This window comes from Rhopilema esculentum, chromosome 6 (genome assembly GCF_057945365.1).
Source record: "Rhopilema esculentum isolate cy_ngs chromosome 6, ASM5794536v1, whole genome shotgun sequence".
Taxonomy (NCBI): Eukaryota; Metazoa; Cnidaria; class Scyphozoa; order Rhizostomeae; family Rhizostomatidae; genus Rhopilema; species Rhopilema esculentum.
This window is the reverse complement of record NC_142820.1, coordinates 5393187-5406624: the sequence shown is the minus strand read 5'-3', so window position 1 is coordinate 5406624 and position 13438 is coordinate 5393187. Positions and strand designations below refer to the sequence as shown.

Here is a 13438-nt window from a genome sequence, read left to right as displayed (position 1 = left end):
AAGGGCGTGGCCAAGAAAATTTGTTTTTGTCCACTCCAGTTTTTTTTCGAGCTGGTGACGCCACTGGACATAGGCACCCTGGGTGCTAGAGTCTCCATTATTTACAGAAAAACAGTAAACTGGTCGCAAAAAATGTTTTCTGAGCATCCACTCATTCTATCTTCTATAGGTATCTTCAAAATCGGCTAGCTTTTGGCATAAAAAAAGTTCTTTACAAGTTTTGAAGAATGTCGTCATGAAAAAGGCAGTACAGTCAAAATTAACATGGATCCTTTGATGATTACAAACGCCCGATGTCAAGGGCACCTATGTAAAATGGCGCTTTGGGCGCCCTTGTCCCTCCTATCAAAAGGTAACAGGGGTGGCCGGCCCTTCACGCCCCCTCTCGTGCATCCCTGACAAAGATAATTAGCTCTATTAAATGTGCACATTCATTTTAAGCAAAATCCTTCTTTCAGAAAAAATAATACATTTACCTTTAAAGTGCAAGTATAAATTTTGGGAGAAAGAAAAAACTGTCTACGTAGTTACTGTGAAAGTAAAACTTGTGCAAATATTTTTTTATCTCACTTGCCATCAAACTTCACACGTACTTGCGCACTTCTGGCAAAGCTCATGGATACAGTACAGTAAAAGCAAATATGCCATTTTTCCATGAACACCAAAGTAAATCACGTAGCTAAAATCATCTTGTGTTCAGAAAGCTCAATTAGGATTTGCAAATTATCGCCAATATTTTCAAAGCAACTAGATCAATTTTGCAAAACCTCTGTTATATCTATAAAGCTCTGTTAGTTAAAAAATTCGCAAAATATAACAGTAAATTAAATTTAAACCCTTCTATAGTGAGTTCGTTGGTTCATTTTTCAGGCTAGCAAAAAACTCCTTTATCAAATGCTCTATTCCTATTTAAATCGACTTTGCCCACTATCAGTCAGTACACTGGCTTCTTAGTTGGTATCTCGTGCCTCTTAAGCGAAGTTTCATCTATTAAAATTTCTCATCACAGAAAGCATTGCCAACTAGAGAAGCCCAAATCCCCTCTTCTAGACGACAAAGAATGGTTAGCGCCACTCTTATTTAAGCACCCTTCCTCTTATTTTAACTTCAGAAAACTGAGGCTAATCCAACCCTTTGCTTTTGATAGGGGTTCCAAATAATTTTGAAAGCATTCTTTGCAAATTCGACATTTATTGAAAATGGTAAAATTTATTTCGTTCCCAAAAATAATGAGTTGTAATAGGACCCTCTGGAGATATCAGTTGGTAAGAATAATAAAGAAATTTGGCAGAACTGAAAAATGTTTTGAATTGGGTTATCCAATTGTTCGTGAAAATTTCTGTTCTGAAATTCCTGTAAAAATCTCTTTAAGAAATGAAATGCTTATTGGCAAGTTTGAAAAGGTAAGTGTTACTAGCAGTTGTAAGAATTTGCATTGATGTTTACAGGTACAAGACATTCTTTCAATCTGAGCTTTGTTGCTGTGGAGATAAAATCACTTTTCTACAATAAAACCAAGCTGGCAGAAATGCTTAAACCACTACCGCACTGAAAAACCTATACAAGGACCAAGGCTGCGCAAGAAATTCAAAGGTAAACACTTTTAAATCATTTAATTTTTAGCTTGTAATCAGACTGCCCTGTTTCTTTGTTTGAAGTTTTAATTCATATTAAACATTTTCATCATATCAACATATCTATGTTATTGATCATTTAAACAATAGCAGACATCTGGCCATGCAATTTTCTTTAAATTAGATCGAAGGCTTTCTTCATACTAGCCCTAGAGGTTCTAAAGGGAGGATGGGTTTTCAAAGTCAAGATGTTGATGTTTTAGAACATTCCTTGTATTTTTTACACCTTTTTCTATTAGAGTTCAAGCATGTGATCTCTTGTCATATCTGGCTTTGCTACCTATTGTTCAGCGTATTATATAATGTAACCTGCCATCCATTTATGTCATATTTCATGTCATCCTGACAGAAAGATGAACAATCAATTTTTTTGCTTTCTTTTAAAGTTTTCATGCTTTCCAAAAAACAATTTCATTCAAACAAACTTACACACGGTGAAAATATAATTTTTCAAGGAGTAGAAGGTTGGGGAATATTTTGATTAACGTAGTCTTTAGGACGAGTTCTGCTTGGAATATCTAGTCATATACATTTAAAAACAACTTCTATTAGTGCTTCAATATTTTCTAAACAATTTGAGAATACTCTTTTAAGGTTGCTCTAGAGATTTGATTGTGTTCTTTTGAGGTCCTGTGTTTTTTTGTGATTTCCAGTGAAAATCTGTAATGGGAATAAAAGCAATTATTGAACGGAAACAATGTTTTTATAATTTTGTGGAGAGGTCCAAGTACTCTAAGCACATTTACGGTCCTAAGAAGGTTGCTTTAGAGATGATATTGTGTTCTTTTGAAGCCCTGAGTTTGTTGTGATTTCCTGGGAAATCTTTAAGGAGATTACTTAAACATCATTGTCAAAGTATTCTTTAGCTGCAACAAGGTCTGGGTATGAATCTGGAATTCTGTAGACTTGCGATGAATATTTAGTAGCAAATTAGCAGGTACTCTGTTTTAAGGCCTAACTCTATATAGCTGCCTTAAAACACTGAAATACTTTTCTAAGCAAATAACAAAGAGAACAAGACGTGTTATGGGTGACTCTTCACCAGCTTTATTAGCCCCGTGATGTGAATGGAGTTTAATAAGTAATTCTCATTCTTTCGTTGGTTATGTTGTATATTATTTGCTTGTAAATCTCGCATTTATCTTTCATACACAGACATAGAAATGGCCGCAGTGAAGTTTCTTCTTGCATTTACGCTCTTGGCACTGGTTTTGAGTTTTGCTACCGCTTCAAACAAGGAAGAGCAAAAACACGATGCATGCATCAAGGGCGCCCAGGAGGAAAATCGGCTGTGTAAGAGCCATTGCAAGGAAATGAAGGAAGAGCTTCCACTTCAAAAAGAATGCTTTGAAGATTGCAAATTCTTTTTGAAGGAATCGATCAAAGATTGCAAGAAATATCACTTGGCTGAGGCCTGAAAACTTGGGTTCCCGTGAAAGATATTTGTTAACGATGATAAAAACTAACTGTATAATGCTTATAAATGAAAAATGATTTATTTCAGAAGAGAATTAACAAATGCTATCGTTTAATCTATGTAACAAAGCCAACCTTGAAAACAATATAAAAATGACTACTGAATTGTGTCACATATGACTCTTATTCATGAAGTATTCTCGTCAAATATTCTATCTAGCAGCTGGACGTGATTCAGCTCTCTGGTCTGTAAAAGTAATGACCAAAATTGGGCTTTTTGAAATGCGGGACAAGTCCGGTGTATATTCTGAGATTTCTGTTACAACGATCTTATTCCCATCTTTACAAAGTATCTGACATTTAACGTAATTTTTCTATAACGTAAATAAACGTATAAATAACGTAAAAAACATATCGTCCTAGACATACCCAGAGCACAATTATATTTACGGCCCTGAAAAGAAGAGGTGCAACTTCAAGATTGCTAATTTTGACAAAACTGCAAGTTACTAGTAAGTATATTGAACAGAAAAAATAAATTCGTCTCCGTTCACCTGAGAAACCCGGAATAGATCTTAGTTTTAGGTCCGCCGAGAGGGGCAAAAGGGGTGGGGCAAATTGCCCCAGGGCCTAAGGTCTAGGGGCTTCATAAAGTAATGAATTCCGTTTTAAAATGGAATTTACTTAAAGTAAAACCTAAAAAAGTGAAACATTGAAAAGAATGAATGACGTGGTTGCAAAAATTTACATTTTTTGGGGCATCTTATTTCGCTTTTGCCCCCTGAGCCTCCAAAACTTCCAGGCGGCCCTGCTTAGTATGAAAATTCAAACTCATCAAGGAAAAATCCAAAGTATTACCCGATATGCAAGAACCTTTTATTGCCAAAAACAACCTGCCAGAAATACTATACTTGATTAGTACATTGAACAAATACTTGTTTTTATCTCAAAAATTTATATTTGGTAGTATCGAATGTGTTTTGCTTGTGGCAATCAAGTTCACTTGTGCATCATCTCACTCATTATGTTAATGAAGATTTGTCTAACCCTGCATCTTTCGTTACACATGCTTCCTGGTTTTCTAAACAATAGGGATGTAAAGACGATAGTCAGAACCAGAAACAAACACCAAGAGTGGGGTAAAATTATGCGAACGAATCAATTGGTGTATACATTTTGTTCGTGGCAGCTGGTAAGCTTTTGAAAACCAACATACCTGTGCTTACCTAATCACCATCAAGGGAGATTGGTCATTGATACTTTAAAGGATCATCCTGCAGACAGGTAGAACAACCGTGGCCTTTTAGAGCAAGTCTGTAGAGACAATATTTGAAAAGTAAAATTTACTATAATTATTAGGAATATGAATGAAACTATTATTGTTTGGTAACTAGGAACAACAAAAACGACAAAAGGCTATAAAATTTATCAAGAAAGAAATCGGTAGAATAAATGTTTGGCTCATATTTTGCCAATGGAGATAAAGACAGTTTTATATGCCGATCAAATATTCGTTTGGCTATTTACATGGCATTCTTTTTATGTAATTTTGATGCTCATGTTTATTGTCATTATCATATTTCGATGTCAAATTCAGAGCTTTGGTGCCAAACTGATTTGATGCTAGAATTGATTGCCTAAAAAGGAGGGAGGGGTGCGGGTGGTGCGGGGGGGAGGGAGGAGGGTGCGGGGGTGCACCCCCCCCCCCCCAAAAAAAAATTCTTGTCAGCAAATTTTCTAAAAGTAGAGCTTTGTCGGGTTTTGCTTTCAAAGTTCCCAAAGCAATAGCTTTAGCGAACAGTTGGGATAAGATGAGGATGTGAACTTAAAAGTATTGCCCAAAAGCCCTCAGCAATTCAAAACAGGAAAAGTTAGCGCTATGGGTGTCACGGAGGGGCAAATGTCCCCCAAAAACTTCAAATGACTCCCTTTCGGCAGCCGAAGTCTAGAATCTAATGTCCAATATCCAGGGCGGCCTAATTTCTACCTAAAGTTTGGGGTTTAGGGAAGGGTCAAAGTTTATTGAAAAACACGTTGATCCTGGAGGTACTGGAAGCCACTGTAAGCAGGGAAAGGGGGCAAGTGCCTCAGGGCCTTGAGGTCGAGGGGCCTCAAGTAGTAATGTATTCCATTTTAAGAATTAAATCAATGAAACGTAGCTATGCCTAAAAATAGTTAAAAGTTCTAAACGATTGCAAGAAATGACTGCAAGAAACATTCTGAAATGCATTTCAAGACAATCTAAAGGGCGTGGTCGCAAAAATTTCCTGCTCGCTTCGCTCGCAAGGGGACGCGTCTTTCGGTTTTCTTTCAAGGCCTTCAAGAACTAAGTACCCACAGTCACTCGAAAATTGAAGCGATGATTGACTAACGAGCACAACCCCTTTGATAAACAAAATCAATTGCGTCAAAATGCCACACCCCCACATTGAAATATCTCAGGCCACGCCCTATTTTGTCGGCAAATTGATGACTGGCACCCCCCTAAGTGAAAGTGCTTAGCGACGGCCCTGGTCAAGGGTCACTTTTTCTAAAGCAAAAATTGTATAGATCACTGGTTTTTGCCAAGAGTTTCTGAAGTTATTGACCTTATAGAAGAAAATAGAAATCAATTTAAATATCTGCTTTCTATTCGAAACTAGTTTTTGGACTGTGAATAAATGATTAAACCTTAGCTTTCACTTTGAAATGTTCTTGTTATTGAAGGCAATTTCAACATATTGCACTGAGAAAAAATGATGTTCAAGTGTCATCTTAACGCTTAAGAGAAAAGGGCACTAGCAGTACTAGCAGCGTAGCGTGTTGGAGATGATTTGTGTTAATTTTCTTACCTGGAAACAATCGCGAGGACACTGAAGGTTCTGCAATCACTTACAAGTGTATAAAACAGGGAAGGTAACATTCTAAGGGGGATAGAAATGGATAATGTTGAAGTTTATTAAGAAGTTATAAACTCTATCAGTCACAAAAAAGTATCCTGCAATGTGACCAAAATAGAACATTGGTTGCAAAACATCAAGTGACCTATTTCTGCATTAACCTTTTACTAGTTTTTAATCAATACATTACTTGACTCGTTTTTGATTCAAAGAGCAATATCAATTATTATCCTTTTTCTTCACCTCACTTTGAATAAGACGTACCTTTTAAATTTATATGATTAACAATGAACAGTTGTTTACATATGACCACAAGCAAATTTTTCCCTTTGTAAGTAATACTTCCAAGGAGACGATGCGTTTTTGTAGCAGTGCTGAAATGGTCCTAGCAACGTGCAGAACAATAAGGGTGATTCGTTGTCTTAGCTAACAAAGTGTTCATTGGTAAAAACGCTCTTTGGCGAGCTCTTCATCTTTCCAGGATAGGAAAACGACAGGATTCGGTAGGTAAGCTCAAGTTAAAAGTTATCTGCGAAATTATATACACTGGCTTCAAGAAGCTACTATTCATGCGTTATATTAAACTTTCTGAATATCTTTAACAAGTTTCACCTTTTCCAAATGAGTTTTTCTTTCATTTACAAGGAAATAACCATTAAATTTTTGGGAATTCTTGTTTCTCTTCTCTAGGCTACACACGGAATTCATAAATTTCCCAAGCATCAAATGAAAGAGATTTAAGCTTTATTAAACAAAAAATTATCTTTGATTAATTCTGTGTAGTTGTTTGGGTCTTTTTTAGACGGGCACTTTGCTTTGGGCCAGAAAACTTTATGCGCTACTGATCACAGTTCTGGATATTTTTGATATAAAAAATGAATTGAAATGCAAATTTGGATTTATTCTATGACTTTATGACTTGTATCATTTTTTAAGGATTTGAATAGCAAAAGATACTATATGAAGGTTTTTGGTCTTTAAGACAGGATTCACTAAAGCAAAATTTTCCTTATACATCAATTCAGTTTTTGAACGAGGAAGCCCGTAATGACTTACAAAATTAAAAATACCAAGTTCTGTATCTAATTACTGTCCACTTTATGCTGCTTTTACGACTTCTTTATTTTTCAAACTTTGTTCAAATTGATGGTGAGTAGATTAATGATACCCTAACTTGATCTGATGACGTAGCAGGTTTGAAACATTTTCTTAGTTAAAAACGTACTTTGTTTCCACTAGTGACAAAAAGTCATAATGTGTTCCTGGATGTCAAATACTATAAAATCTGAAGAATTGTTACCATTTTCAATCATCCTTTAAATCTTTGGTCTGTATCACTTTAATGTCGCAATCTTTAAAAAGCTATTTTTGTGTCATCTGTTCTGTATCTTAGAAAAACGCATTCTGAAAACATTACACAAGAAAATTTTTCTGTTAATGAAATGAATTGGCAAACAGATTCTGTAGCTTTTTATACTATGTTTATAGTGTAGTGCAATGTAAAATGGGGAAGTACTCGATTACCTTGCAATGTGTTTCCTGAACTTAAGCAATCGTTGTTCCTAGTTTACGGATTTTTGGTTTCATGCATCTAACGAAGGATGCATTTTTATCAAAGATTTCATTACCCTGCACCCAAACAAGCCTCCTGGGGATTAGTTCTTGTCACTACATGAGCAAGCCCGTCAAACGGGGAGCTAGGGGAGCGACTGTCCTTGAACTCATAAGCAAAATGGGGGCCCACTAGCTTTTTGCCGCTCACTTTGTGGTCTTTGAAACCCAGTAAGAAACTCAATTCTATCTTAAAATGAAAAACCTTTTGGAAGGATGTATACCTCTTCACATCGTATAAATAGTTTGAGAAATTTCAAAGGTTTTAGGACTTTCTGTGACTATAGAAAACTAAGCGGCTCGTTGTGCCTTTGGACAGCAATTAGGACCATTCTCTCAGACTGAGTCCCTGATTAGCTTGGCCCGTCGTGCCCCTCGGCGGGGCTGTATCTGAGGATATTTTTCCGTATGTATGCCAATATAAGCTTTGATATGTAGAGACAGAAAAAAAGTTTCAAGGTAGCTTGTGTCCCAAACGCAATCAACTTGGCTTTAGTTTGCTAGGCAGCATTTAATTTTTTTGCAGGCAGTCAATTTTGCAATCACCCTGCTACCTTCCGGTTAACTGTAATCTTTATCAATATCCTGAGATAGAGGTTTACATGAATATTTTCTAGACACGGCCCTCGCTAAGTAATAAGACCTTCAGTGGAATAGCTAGCGGCTCTGTCTATATATGGAATTTGAAAAAAAGTTTCTGATGATTATTTTTTAAATCAAGCCATCATTTTTTTATCAAAAACCCAAATAAGATTGGATTCTGTTCTTCAAATTTTTTGGCGATGTGCTTCACTATAAGAAATTCATTCAACCTTTTAAAAATCCAAAAAGGCTTGAATACAAAGATTTTAGCAATTGCACCTAGCAGTGGATTTTTCTTAAGAAAAAGCTTTTGGTTCTTGTTCTTTTATGTTGCTATTTACGTTTCAGGCTTCCTATATCGATTTCAACAAAATGAAGAGTTTAACCATGATTTTGTTTTTGGTCCTCGCTGTTGTATACTGCAGCAATGCCATGCCATTGTTTGATGACTTTGGGCTGCAAGAAGACAGAGGCTTCCAGAGCTGCTCTGAAGATTGTGCATACAAAAAAGAGGCATGCTTAGAATGCCCTGAATTATCTGGAAGTAGGTAGCAGCAATCGGTTGTATTTATCTCAAAGTAATGCTACATTAAAAATGTGAAAGTTATAGTGAAAGTAGAATCACAAAGCCATGAAAAACCAAGCAAAGTATCATTTTCTTTTGACAAGCAGTTACAAGGCTAACTTCATTATTAGTTGTCATCCCAAGTGCTTGCAGAGCAAAGGAGCGTGACCAGACCAATCTTTTGACTTGAATTTATCAACACTTTACATCTAATCATATCATAAAATTCATGAAGCAAGCATTAGAACTTGAAATATACTTATCATATATACATTAATGACAAAATTGAATGAAAAGTGGAAAACAAGACGTTTTCTGGACTTACTATGCTAGATTAAAAAGAATGAAATCGTAAATTAGATTTAAACCAGACTTTTAAATCATTTCTTAGAGGATGAAGACAGCGATGAAGCAATTGCTAGGTGTCAAATGAGATGTCAAAAGAATTTCAAAAAATGTATTGGAAGTGCTGGGGACACAAGCACTGCACCGTCAGGATGTCACAAGAAGGAAATCAAAGATTTATACTAAAAATCGAACAATTGATACAATATTGCTTGCAGGGGATATGCAGTTGAGGAGTGTAGGAGTGTAACCAGAAAATGATTCAAATTTAATGTTTTAATTGGTAATCTTTATCAAAAAGAAAGAGTCAACTTCTCACAATGTTTTTCTTATTTATTATTTCTTTTTCCATTATTTTCAAACCTTTGATTTATTGAGTAAATTATGAATGGTTTAGAGGTAGGAAAATATTATATTATTTGAATTAAACTATTGTAAGTCTGTTGCACTAACCAAGAACTTTTCATTTACATCAACTGCTAGTTTTTATTTCTTACTGAATACAATCTGTTAGCCAGAAATCGAATGGCGGATCCAAGAAACTTTCTGACAGGTGCTTAGATTTTATGGACAACACCCAAAAAAATCGCCACACTCCCTTTTCATTGGCGATGTATGTATGTTTGTATGTATGTATGTGTGTATGTGTGTATGTATGTATAATTTTGCCATCAAATAAATTACAATTTAAAATTAAAAAAAAGAAAAAGATCTAATTACAGATATATAAAATTTACAGATAGAAGTTAAAAACATAGACTAAAAACAACCCAGGTTAAAAATGGCAGGGATAGCATTAAAAAGGTCAATACGATCTTGTTTCCATAATGGTCCCTCCATAGGTGTTATAAAAAAGAAATGTGTACATGAAAAATTGATTTTGTATCCAAAACTAGGAAAAAAGTAATTCTGGAAAAATGTTAACTAGAATCTTTTCGTTGGCTGAATTTGGGTTTTCAATAAAATATGTAGGGGCTATCCTCCTGACTTTGTAGATGTTAAACAAGGTAGACAATATAAGCAAGGAAAATCTTGTACAAAAAACCGTGATGTATTTCCTTGAAAATTTAGAAGGAATGCGTTTTTAAAAAAATGTTTTACTCCACATTCATCCAGAAAACTTGCTAAATGGACTTAGAACACCTAAAAATGTCAGTAAACTTTTTATCTAGCCTCAATTCACACCTATAGAGTTAGGTTAGTTGCTCCCATTCCCCGTAAACAACGCTTGCAATACACCACTGCCATCTTAAATTTTTAGAACCTATTTCTTTTGAGAATAACCCAACATTTTTTGGAAGGGGAGCGTATGCAATGTAGATATAGCGTTTGCTCAAATATTATTGCTTCTTTTTTATGAAACTGTCTAAATTGGGTAGGAAATAAGATAGATGTTGCCAGGTAAGGGAGCTGTGCTCTGGGCATCAGACTCATGCTATATAAAGTGAGTCTGATATCCAGGGTAAGGGAGCTGTAAGTAACGATCAATGTAAGTAAATTGTACCAGGAAAATTTTTTAAAATAAGGGAGCTGTAGCCCTCTATGTCTCACACTTAACACTTGTGGTGCTACTCGGCTGCTTTTGTTTTGAGGTCCGCTATGATTTTAAAGAAAGAAATATCATCTTGATTCTTTATTATTCTGGAACAACGTGTTGTAAACTGGTGTAGGTGTACAATTACCCCAAGAAGATTGATATCTTGTCCCAAATGACACGTGTCCAGTCCTACGTTACTTTAAAGATTGTATCTTTCAGCATCATACGCAGAAATTCTTTACTTTTCTAACACTGATTTAATCCTTAAAACAAAACTTTAAGAGATTCTACCTTAAAATTAGGTGTAGCAACAGGCACAGATCATGCAACATAGAAACGTGCGCTTGGAAATATGGAGAGTTGAGTGGCCATACATAGAGGATATCTAGATATACTTTTTCTTACATTTTTGGTAGCAAGCGATTAAATGCATGACAATTCAGTTTTGTCCTAGAACATTTTCAAAATTTCTTTTAACAAAACAACCAACTTTATCGTTGAAGTTTTAATGTCTCTACAAGTAGCTACTCAATCGTACCACTAAGACTAAACAGTTCGTATTAGATTATTTCTTGCAGTAATTTCTTGCAATCGTTTAGAACGTTTTACTGATTTAAGGCATACTTCTGGCTTTTGATTCATTCCATTTTAAAAATGGAGTTCACTTCTTTATGAAACCCTCTAGACCTACAGGCCCTGGAGCAATTTTCCCACTTGCCCTCCCTTCTAGGCGGCCCTAGATACAACTGTAAACCTCGAGAAAAGAAAGTTGCTAATAATTGGCTTATTCAAGTTATAGGTATAGTATAACAATATTTTCTGTAATGATCTAGAATTTTAACTACCAGCCCCCCTCCTGGCCCCTTGCCAAATTACAGCAGGGCAGATAGGAGCCTCGTTTCAGCGTTCCTCCTTAGAAATAAAGGTAGAAGCAGCAATATTAAGGTGACCAACCACATTGACACGCGCGCCAAAACACAATGGCGGAGGAAGACGTGCCTTCTGTTACAGCAAAAAGAGCAAAGAAAAGGAAGAAAAAAGAGCAGAAGGATGAACAAATCACTGAAGAGAAAAAACCTAAAAATGACTGCAACATTTCTTGTTCTTGGGATGAAGATGCTGACAAATTGTTGATTAACTTTGTCGAGGAAAATTACACCCGCCCAAACAGACCGAAGTTGATATTGCCAAAGCATATTCAGTGGCAATTGGTTGCTAGAAAGATTTCCGCAGAGAGGAACTCCAATGTTAACAAATTTGAAGCCAGAACAAGGTGGGATGAGCTAGCAAAAGACGTACGTAAGTTTAGAACAGTTCCTGAAATAACTGAAGATATTAAGAGAAATTTGGAATTTCATTTCAACACAATGCCTAAAAAACCAATGTCTGCCTATCAGCATTTCTGGTTGTCGAAGAAAGATTCAATTAAAAAGAAATATCCAGAAATGGCTTTGCCTGAATTGTCAAAACGTCTTGGCAAAAAGTGGAGAGAGTTGCCAGCTGATAAGAAAGTAAAATATGAAAAGCGTGCAAAGGAGAAAATGGATGAGTATGCAGTCGAACTTGACAACTGGAAAAGGGAAAATCCTGCTGCATTGGAGGAACTTGATGAAAGAAAGGTTAAAAACAAGAATGATGTTGCAAATAGCAAGAAGACTTCAGCATTTGAGATATTTTGTGAGAAAAAATTTGGGGATATGAAGGAAAAACATCCTGATTTAGATGAAGCAGGAGTGAAAGCAAAACTGACAAAGAGATGGGAAAAATTGAAAGATCATAAGAAGGAAAAGTTCATCCAGGAAGCTAGTGAAATCAATGCCACTAAAAAAGGGACAGAAAAAAAAGGGAAGAAAGCATCTGGGAAGAAACGTTCTCACCAACCTCTGAATCCATACACTTTGTTTTTTAAAGATGAAAGGATCAGGTTACTAAAAGAGAGCCCGGGTTTGTCATTCGGTGAAATAGCTTCAATGGTTGCAAAAGAATGGAAAATTCTTGATCCTGAAAAAGTAGAACAATATAAGCAAAAGGCCAGTGAACTCAAGCAGATACACAATGATGAGAAGATTAAAGATGATACTAAGAAGAATACACCAAACGAGTCTTGAGAAAATAACAGCTTTTATTGGAAATTCTGGAAAGATATTAAGTTTTTATCAGTTTTAAAATAAGTGTTAGCTCTTTAAGCTTTTAGAGTAAGATGCTTTATTATAGCCTTGCTGCCTTTGTGAACAAAGCTATAGTCATATTATTTTGCTATGTAATTGACAGGAGACTTTAGAAAGATTATGTAACTGTCCACATTAAACACTTTCTTCGTTATAGTGTTATTTCTATTTTTGATTGTATATATAAATGCTCGTTTCTTAAAACAAAAGTATAAGAACTTTTCATAATAACCTATTAACAAGTCTTATGCTACTTTGTTTAGGTTTTTATAGAAGCCTGATTTATGATTTCCTAATTGCCTAATTGCCTGATTTCCTAATAACACTTCCTTTTTTAGAAACATTGCTAGGCTTTTAATCACTAAATTATATCACAACTAATAGATGTTGATATTTTCCATACAAAATGAGGTGCAATTGTATACCTTTGAAAACATTTGCTGTTAATCACTAAATTTTTTGCCTGAAAGTTTCCTGCATTCAACAAGGATCAATAACCTATGTACTGTATATAGAGTGTGATAGCTGAAAATATGTTTTTATGTACCCAGTACCCAGTAAGTCTTACTCAGTGTGATTTGGTTTTTATTTTGGTATCTGACCAACCCTGGAGGATTTGAGAGGCTATCACCAGTGTTTATTGTCACATGAGGGAATGGAGAATTCACCCAAAAGGAAGTGCCATTGATTTGAAGTTAGTA

At 35.5% G+C, this 13438-nt stretch overlaps 2 protein-coding genes and 1 long non-coding RNA gene across 4 annotated transcripts; all 3 read left to right on the top strand.

Annotated features, from left to right (window-relative positions):
• Positions 1-1256: 1256 nt before the first annotated feature.
• LOC135686623 (uncharacterized) lies at positions 1257-3223 on the top strand. Its single transcript, XR_010516088.2, has 2 exons — positions 1257-1593; positions 2790-3223. It is a non-coding gene; the product is annotated as an uncharacterized LOC135686623 (long non-coding RNA).
• Positions 3224-6289: 3066 nt separating this feature from the next.
• LOC148960096 (uncharacterized) lies at positions 6290-9508 on the top strand. Of its 2 annotated transcripts, none has more exons than XM_089108835.1 (3): positions 6290-6436; positions 8471-8666; positions 9079-9508. In XM_089108835.1, exons 2-3 carry the CDS (start codon positions 8495-8497, stop codon positions 9216-9218), a joined length of 312 nt encoding a protein of 103 aa, XP_088964961.1. In that variant the 5' UTR covers positions 6290-6436; positions 8471-8494; the 3' UTR covers positions 9219-9508. The 2 variants fall into 2 exon arrangements, with proteins under 2 accessions (XP_088964961.1, XP_088964962.1); XM_089108836.1 differs by having other exon boundaries at positions 6298-6432.
• Positions 9509-11472: 1964 nt separating this feature from the next.
• LOC135686618 (nucleolar transcription factor 1) lies at positions 11473-12877 on the top strand. Its single transcript, XM_065202888.2, has one exon. The coding sequence runs from the start codon at positions 11550-11552 to the stop codon at positions 12675-12677; it is 1128 nt and encodes a 375-aa protein (XP_065058960.2). The 5' UTR covers positions 11473-11549; the 3' UTR covers positions 12678-12877.
• Positions 12878-13438: the final 561 nt, after the last annotated feature.

Coding starts and splice junctions, on each gene's coding strand:
- LOC148960096 (XM_089108835.1), top strand. CDS start 8,495: ATGAAGAGTTTAACCATGATTTTGTTTTTGGTCCTCGCTGTTGTATAC. Junction 8,667..9,078: donor ATGCCCTGAATTATCTGGAA/GTAGGTAGCAGC, acceptor ATCATTTCTTAG/AGGATGAAGACAGCGATGAA.
- LOC135686618 (XM_065202888.2), top strand. CDS start 11,550: ATGGCGGAGGAAGACGTGCCTTCTGTTACAGCAAAAAGAGCAAAGAAA.